Source organism: Neltuma alba, unplaced genomic scaffold, assembly GCF_004799145.2.
Source record: "Neltuma alba isolate B1F8T4 unplaced genomic scaffold, ASM479914v2 tig00010952_pilon, whole genome shotgun sequence".
NCBI classification, from domain to species: Eukaryota; Viridiplantae; Streptophyta; class Magnoliopsida; order Fabales; family Fabaceae; genus Neltuma; species Neltuma alba.
In genome coordinates this window covers 49,012-56,973 of record NW_021635722.1, presented here as the reverse complement: position 1 = coordinate 56,973, position 7,962 = coordinate 49,012, and the positions used below count along the sequence as shown (strand labels likewise).

The following is a 7,962-nucleotide window of genomic DNA, read 5'->3' as shown; positions in this document are numbered from 1 at the left end:
AGTTCAAATTTATCAATGGGGCGAACCCCAGTATTCATGGGTGTGAACGCATGGAATAAGGGTAACAACCCTGTAACTTTTAGTCCATTTTGGTATTCTTAATCTTTTTTCCTCAGGTGGAAGAAAATATAATGGTAGTAATTTGACTAAGATAACATGTTAAATTCTCTAGATACTTCTACTATCACGTCTCTCTGCCTTTACCTGACTTCAATGTGAAAACAGCTGGGATGGGAAGGAACAAAGGATCCTACTAAGACGACAACCATACTTTTCTTCTTTATCATTATCAACGCAGAAAGAGAAGCTTCTCTCTTTTCTTTTTTCCATCATTACAAATTCCATCATTTGATGAACTGGTAAAGAACATGAAAATGGAGTTTGATCTTGAAGACCCACTTGCCAGCTTTGAAGAACAGCAAAACTGTAGCATCTCTGAACTCTTTGCCTGTGAATCTGATCATATGCCCACTCAAAATTGCATTTCCTTCCGTTGTGAAGCTGTTTCTCTCATATCACAGGTGAAAAACCAGTTTCCTCTGAATGGTCTGGTTTAGACCTTCTTTGTTTTCTTCCATATTTACTATGGTTTGTTCTAAACAGTGGCCTTGTTTCTTCAGGTTCAGTTTTCCAGCAATTTGGACCCTTTAGGAACTTACCTTGCTATAAATTACTTGGACCGGTTCGTGTCCAGGCGAGAAATAAAGGTATATTTGGATAAGTTCCTGCTTGCTTTCATAATTATTTAGTTTCAATTGTAGGACTATCCATTTTCTCAGTAACCAAACACGGAAATTTTCCTTGTGAGTTTTGCAGAAGGGGAAGCCGTGGTTTCTCAGACTCATTGTTATCTCTTGTCTTTCTCTGGCCTCAAAAATGACCAACACACCCTTCCCAATTTCAGATTTGCAGGTAAGCCTTTGAACTACATGAGTTTTCACATGACATTAACTCTTAAGTGCCCAAGGATTCTGTGGTCTCTATTTCTAAGTTTCAGTACAATATATGATAACATCTTAAACTAGTGACATTATCATGTGACCAATAAATCAGATTGAAGGTTGTATGTTTGAGGCTGGAACTATTCAGAAAATGGAGAATCTTATACTTGGAGCATTAGAATGGCGTATGAGATCAATTACACCTTTTTCTTTTCTGCATTTCTTCATCTCTTTAGCTGAGATTGAACTCAAAGACCCATCATCAAAACAAGCACTGAAAGAGAGAGCTTCAGAGATAATCTTTAATGCTCATTATGGTATATTTCTGTGTTTTACTCAAAACACTCAACTTTATATTAATTTTCACTCTAATTTAGATCAAACCCTTGACATTTCCAAGTGTTTTGGTTGTAGACATCAAATTTGTGGGGTTCAAACCTTCCACTGTCGCAGCATCTGCACTTATTTGTGCATCTGGTGAGCTATTCCCACAGCAATTTTCTACTGTGAGGGCTTCAATTGTAGCTTGTGATTATATTGATGAGGTAAATAGCATTAAATCGCTATTCTCTCAAGCAAATGATTTTATCATTATTATTCAGGTATTGTGTTAAGCGTTAATGAGAGGGTTTATGGTGGTTATTATAGGACACAGTAAGTAGGTGCTTCAGTTTGATGCAAGAGATGAAGAGGATGGAGGCAAAAGACTCAGCCTTTGACTATGATACGAGCTTTATAAGCACAGAAACTTCAGTGAGCACCGTCTGACTGAGTGTGCTGAAAAGGAACATCAAAAGAAGGACAATCTGATTTTTCTGTGACTTTGACCATTATTATTAGGATTATTACATTTTTATTCCAATAATCATGAGGGATAAAGAAGCCGAGGATAAAAGGTTGTGCATCTATCTCGTTCTGGTTCATGTGTTTTCTATGTCCAAATCCTGAGCCAGCAGAGAGGGCCGAAATGCCTGTCTGTTCTTTGTTATTGAGAGACACAACCTCCTGAGTGCCATTTGTCACAAGTACTTGTTTGATTCTCTTAAATAAAAACTTAGATCTTGTGGAGGTATTGTGATTCTATGTTATAGATTGCAACCAAGCTTATCAAAGTCAGACCCAAGTAGTTGATTCAGGGAGTGTTTAGATCGAAACCAAACCATGATTTTAGAAGTGCTTTTACGGTTTACGAAATCAATATGTAGAAGAATTTATCTTATTTTACGGAAAAGTGCTTTTAAAACCATAATTTGGAGGTTATCAATCGATCACCTAATGAATCCAATGTGGTTCACACATGGATATAAAGCGGTTTCAATGGCGAAGTTTATAAGCGATTCTGTTAATATAAAGGCATTGTACTGGAAAAGGGCATTTGGAAGTTAGTTTTTCTCTGCTTTTTATTTATATATCAAATCGTGCAACTCAAGTTAGACCAGCACCTGCAAATGCGGATGAACAACTTGACAAAATAATTTATAAAAACTCAATCCGTTGAACAATGAAGATGATACGCCCGACCAATGACCACCTAAACACGTCCAACTATATAGACTACTAGGGCTGGCAAAAACACAGCCCCCTCACCCGAAAATGAAGACCATATGTACAAATGATCAAACTCACATCTCATGGTATAACTTGAAGGACAAACCTTGGGTAAAACTTGTACAGTATTTGCTATCAACTTTTAGCTGATAGCAGAATTTTTTTCCTTTTTAGAAACCAAATATTGTTCTCCATCCGAAGCAATGATGCGATGACAGATTGAAACGGCAGATACCATTGTCTGCTGATGAGGTTATGCCTGCAGTTACCAATAAGACCTTAGAATGCAAATGCCACCGATGAAACCCTTGTCAGTTGTCACGTTCACATCTTGGGCATGATACTCCACGGAACTTGGGAGTAAAGTTACATTGTGCACACATTGTGCAGACACATAGGAGTGGAATTCAGAAGGGACAACATCGTTTCAAAATATCCCAAAGTCTTAGATTCAAGACTGATCTCTTGCATCTGTACTCTTTTCATTGACGGTTTTATCATTATTATTCATGGAAACAATCGGAGGCGGATGTAGATTAAAGAGTGCTTTACTCCCTTCATTCAAGCCACCTATGTACCTCGTGTCACCCCGACCGTGCCAAGTGCCATCTTGAACATTGTTCATCTCTAGTGTTCTCGATTCCTGCATCATGTTTCAGTGGTACCTATAGTCAATATTCGAACATGTCCCTCCAAGAATTTTAAGCACATCCCATAAATCACATGAACTAAGTGGAGAAGAGAGAGGATTTTGAAGATGACCTGACATAATGTACAGCAAGGACAAATGAGATGGTAGATGAAATCATCAAAGGAACTATCCCTGTCCTGCAAAGGTACCAATGCAGAGAGCATTAGACATTATTCAAAATTTATTTCAGCAAAAAAAAAAAAATGTACACATATATTAAAAGTTACAAAACAGGAATAGGAAGTCACAGGGCACAAGCATCAATATTACCCAGTCTAACCCCTATACAAACTGTTGAATGCAAATGATATATCTAATTTCAGTAGATCAAATGGGATTCATAAACCTGTAAAATGATGATTATACCACCATTTTTTTTTCCAAGATAAGCACCTATCCATGTAATTACTCAAAACCCCATCTACAAAAATGGCGACAGCCACATTTCTCAATTGTGCGCCACAATTAAACTTCATATAGATATGAGGACTAAACGTAATTGAAGTATTGAACAAACGAAAAGGATATGAAGCCATCCAGAGACATGCAAGACATCTTTTTTTTGGCTGAAATGTGCCAAGCATCGATTAAAAAAAAAAAAAAACCCCCACCTTGATGTTAAATTTCTTTCGTATACGTGTTCGGAATAAGCCTAAATATGCTCCAGTAGTAATAGCGAAGGAAACTGCCAGGTAGAGAAAACGGTACTTTCTTGTGGCAATAAAAGCAATCAAATTGAGAATGACGCCAATTGTTAGAAGAAAGTAAACTATTCCCTGCAAAACAAAGGAGAAAAAAGAACTCAAAGTTCAGATTCAGAGAGTTCACATCAATTGAATTTGTCAAAGTTTCAACTTTCAACTCAATTTGACTTTTCTTGCCGGAACAGAGAATTTTGACATCTTCATGAAAAGCGTACCTGAAAATAAGGAAGAGCAAAGCCAGCTCTCTTCATGTTCTTCCCAAATCGGTAGCAAGGACAACTGCAAAACCAAGCGAGCTGTTACTCACATATTACAGGCATTATATATCATAAGAAAGCTTTCAAGCTATCCCTCATCCTTTGACTTTTTCCCTTTCCCTTCCCCTTCCCCTTAAACTCTCCATTTATTCTGGCGTTTGGGTTTTTCATTGACCACAAAGACATCTCTACAATTATGAGGGTCAAAACAACAAGTCAAAATGATTTAACTTCATTTGTCAAGAGTACCCAACCCAGAAAAAAGAAATATGGGAAGATAAAATCTCTGGGCACTGCTCGAAATAGAAACCAAAAAGACAAAAGACAAACTGAACAGAAACCTTCAAAGAACAAGAGAAATCTAACAACCAAATTCCTGATCCCTCAAAACAATCAATGTTTCTCAAAACCTTTGTCTCTACCCAGAATGTCAAAAAGCCAAAGCCCACCAACCCACCCTCACGAAGAAGAAGAAGAAGAACAAAAGCTACCATGTGGATTCAAGGGCGATTCGACGGTCTTCGCAGCAATCGAGAAGTTCACCTTCCCACATCCTGAAGACCCCGCCAGATTCCGTAACCTCTTCTTCATCTCCAACACCACCGAGCTTCCCCCATTTGCCGTGAGTCTGCAAGGCCACCGTGGAACAAAGCATGTCGAAATCCACAACGGCCATACCCTCCAAGAGCCTCTCCTCCTCGCCGCCGCCATTCGCCTCCTCAACCACCCTCGCCGTCTGCTTCTCCATCTCGGCCATGGCCGGAAAGCTTCACTAGGGCTAATCTCTCGGAGGCGCTCTAATTCCTCCCACACCCTTTATTATGCCCAAAGATCCCACATTGGAATCCTTTCACCAATACCCACAGGGAAAAGTTGAGTCTTTTTTATATGATCGTTTTGTTGTTTCAAGTTGTGCTGGTAATGGGTTATATCCCATGAACATGAACAAGTGGGACACCGTTTCGCTAAGGGATCATCACACGGCGATCTGGTAGGCGCGGATAGTAATGGATCGTGGGCCCCACGAGTTGTCCCATTATGAGCGATATAGGTGTCGCCACGTGGAGACGAGAATATAGGAGAAGATAATTATTGCCCCTTTCTGCTTGCTAAATATACTTACTAATTCTTTCTTAATTTCTTTTGGTTTGAGCTGATTAATTAGAATTACTACTGATTCAGAAATTAACCTGCGGGAAATTACAATTGTTTCCGGATCAACTAGCCACCAATTACCATAATTGAGAATGAGCTGACAATAAAAACTAATATCAAGAAACCAAACAAACTACCTCAAATAACACCATCTTTACGACATTGCATATTTTCTTTTAGTTTATTTGGTCAATTTTTGATATTGGAAAATCGATAAAGCAAAGTTATTGTATATGAATATGGAAAGAGTCTCTATAAACTTTAAATTTAGTGAACTACCTAGGTGTTTTGATCTTTCTTGTAGCAATTGAGTAGCTCACATGTAACTTTAAACCAAGTTTAAACATCTCTACAAAGCCTACAAGTCATCACATTAGCGATGGGCTATGAAAAGTCTAAGGTAACAAATAGGTTAACGTCATTAAAAAAAGGAGAAAAAAAAAAACGGAGACGTAATATAATAACTTTCTTCTATAAAACATAAAATTCTGGTGATCTAATTTTGGTATGGGTGGTTCAGAAAGTTCATTATTAGTGATCAATGTTTAAACCTGAGTTTGCATTTTTTGACTATTTCTTTGAATTACTCTGACTAGGAGAGAAAGAGAGGGGAAAAGGGGTGGAAGCAATAATTGTAATAAAATACGATAAATGGAGCCTACGGAAAAGATTGGTATATGAACGTAAAATACAGAATTAGGAACAAGTTGAATATGTCGGGTATGGTTGCACAGGGTTGTGATTGGGATTAGAATCCAAACAAATCTCTTTTCAAAGGTTGAAACACGTCCATTCAATTAAAAGAAGAGGGAAAGGAAGAGAACAATGAAGCTGATAATATCAGAAAGCGACACTTAACAATACATAAATATTATACAAAAAGAGATGGCATCATATGCAAGGCAGGGGCAACACAAGCAAATTCAATTAAGATATTACTATATCTGGTTAATATAAGAGATAGTTAAGTAATTCGAGTACATCAAAAAAATTAATTAAGTTAGTTATTATAATAAATATATATTGTCTTTCTTAAAATACCTTTACTAATCATGTATGTTGGTTAAAATTATTATTTGGTAAAACATTTAATACATTCAATTACTATAAGCATTACTTGAGGGAAAAAAAACAAAGGAGATGGCATCATACGCAAGGCAGGAGCAACACAAGCAAGCTTAATTAAGATAATATATTAGAAGAGGAATTATATTAATGACAATTTATAATGAAGGAATTATAATATGGATATTATATTGCATGTATGAAAATGTAAAGTGGATGAGAAAGTTGTATGGCTGAAGAAAGCGAACGATGGAGCATAAATTTTTGCTCCAAAGATTAATCATTGAAATTGAAAAAGGGAGAATTACAATGAGGTCCCAAACAAAGAAAACAATTAAAAAACAAGTCTCTCACTATAGAACTTGTTATTATAGGCTGTTGAAGTTGTTATTGAGACTTTTTCGTAATTATTTCTCTTCTGTGGGACTTAGTTATAATTCCCCCGTTAAAAAATGTAAGATGCTGAGATCATTTTTTTCAAGAGAACAGCGTAGTAGAGGGACAAAGAAAAATGATGACGACAAAGTAATGTGGGTTAAAAAAAAAAAGTGGATTTGATGGGTGGGAAAACGAAGAGGGGGACTTTAGGGTTAGGTATCGTGGAAAGTAAGAATCTTAGCATTCTTTGTTGTGTCATAGTGGGGAGAGGGAGAGACTGGGGATAAGGGGCAAGCAGAAAGGTCGGCTGGCAGCCCCCACCCACACACGACATGTATCTTTTTTTTTTTTTGTTGTCCACTCAATTTACTGGAGTTTTATTTTTACTATATCTAGATCCAACCCGCGTCGTATACCTGGCTGTGGTGGATGAGTCTTCCAACAGAGATTTCTGCATACACTGAGGCTCGAACTTGAAACCTCATTTAAGCGATAGTAAACCGTTTACTATTTGAATCAACCCTTGTTAGTGCACACACGACATGTATCTAAATATGTACAATTACTATAAAAATTATTTGGAGGTAAAATAAATAAATATAAAAAACAAAATGTACTTACATTTATTATCAGAGAGGTAATTAATAATATAGATAAATGATGTTGATGGGATGATGACAAAGAGAGGATGGAGTGGAAAGTGCTAGGTGGCATCACGTGAATATATGTGAAAGGTTTTTTTTTTTGGGGGGGGGGGTTGTTGACAATAAGCAAATCAATGACATTAATTAATTAATTTAAAATTAAAAATGTGGAATGAACAAACATTTTAATAGGGCATGTCTAATTAAGTCTTAATCACATGATTAATTCATCCCTGGCTCCAATCAAATCATTAAACCTCTCTCTATTAAATTAACACACATCCACATAGAGCCGGGAATCAGGGCCGGCCCTTCAGGGCTGGCGGGCTTAAAAGGGCCGGCCCTCCAGGGCTGAAATTTTAAAAATACCCCAATTTGCTAAGCCCGGCCCTTAAGCTACAGGGCCAGGGCCAGCCCGCGGGCTTTTGGCCCGTTTAAGGAAAAATACTATTTTTTTATATTTATAAAATTTTTTTATAAAAATATAAAAATAAACCAATGAAATTATTAATAAAAGACATAAATATGAATAAAATTAAGTCATAAATATAAAATATCATCATATATAAATATTCATCA

The 7,962-nt window shown here is 36.9% G+C and overlaps 2 protein-coding genes across 2 annotated transcripts; one reads left to right on the top strand and one right to left on the bottom strand.

Moving 5' to 3' along the window:
* Positions 1-374: 374 nt before the first annotated feature.
* LOC114760252 (putative cyclin-D6-1) lies at positions 375-1,842 on the top strand. The gene is made up of 6 exons (XM_028949518.1): positions 375-521; positions 621-707; positions 817-912; positions 1,054-1,258; positions 1,356-1,486; positions 1,590-1,842. The coding sequence occupies exons 1-6, from the start codon at positions 375-377 to the stop codon at positions 1,707-1,709; spliced, it is 786 nt and encodes a 261-aa protein (XP_028805351.1). The 3' UTR covers positions 1,710-1,842.
* Positions 1,843-2,396: 554 nt separating this feature from the next.
* On the bottom strand, positions 2,397-5,030 carry LOC114760253 (protein PLANT CADMIUM RESISTANCE 12). The gene is made up of 5 exons (XM_028949519.1): positions 4,633-5,030; positions 4,100-4,163; positions 3,792-3,956; positions 3,252-3,317; positions 2,397-3,132 (listed from the first exon to the last, which is right to left on the bottom strand). The coding sequence occupies exons 1-5, from the start codon at positions 4,896-4,898 to the stop codon at positions 2,941-2,943; spliced, it is 753 nt and encodes a 250-aa protein (XP_028805352.1). The 5' UTR covers positions 4,899-5,030; the 3' UTR covers positions 2,397-2,940.
* Positions 5,031-7,962: the final 2,932 nt, after the last annotated feature.

Coding starts and splice junctions, on each gene's coding strand:
- LOC114760252 (XM_028949518.1), top strand. CDS start 375: ATGGAGTTTGATCTTGAAGACCCACTTGCCAGCTTTGAAGAACAGCAA. Junction 522..620: donor CTGTTTCTCTCATATCACAG/GTGAAAAACCAG, acceptor TTGTTTCTTCAG/GTTCAGTTTTCCAGCAATTT. Junction 1,259..1,355: donor AATCTTTAATGCTCATTATG/GTATATTTCTGT, acceptor TTTTGGTTGTAG/ACATCAAATTTGTGGGGTTC.
- LOC114760253 (XM_028949519.1), bottom strand. CDS start 4,898: ATGGCCGAGATGGAGAAGCAGACGGCGAGGGTGGTTGAGGAGGCGAAT. Junction 3,957..4,099: donor TTGCTCTTCCTTATTTTCAG/GTACGCTTTTCA, acceptor TTTGTTTTGCAG/GGAATAGTTTACTTTCTTCT. Junction 3,133..3,251: donor CTTGCTGTACATTATGTCAG/GTCATCTTCAAA, acceptor AACATGATGCAG/GAATCGAGAACACTAGAGAT.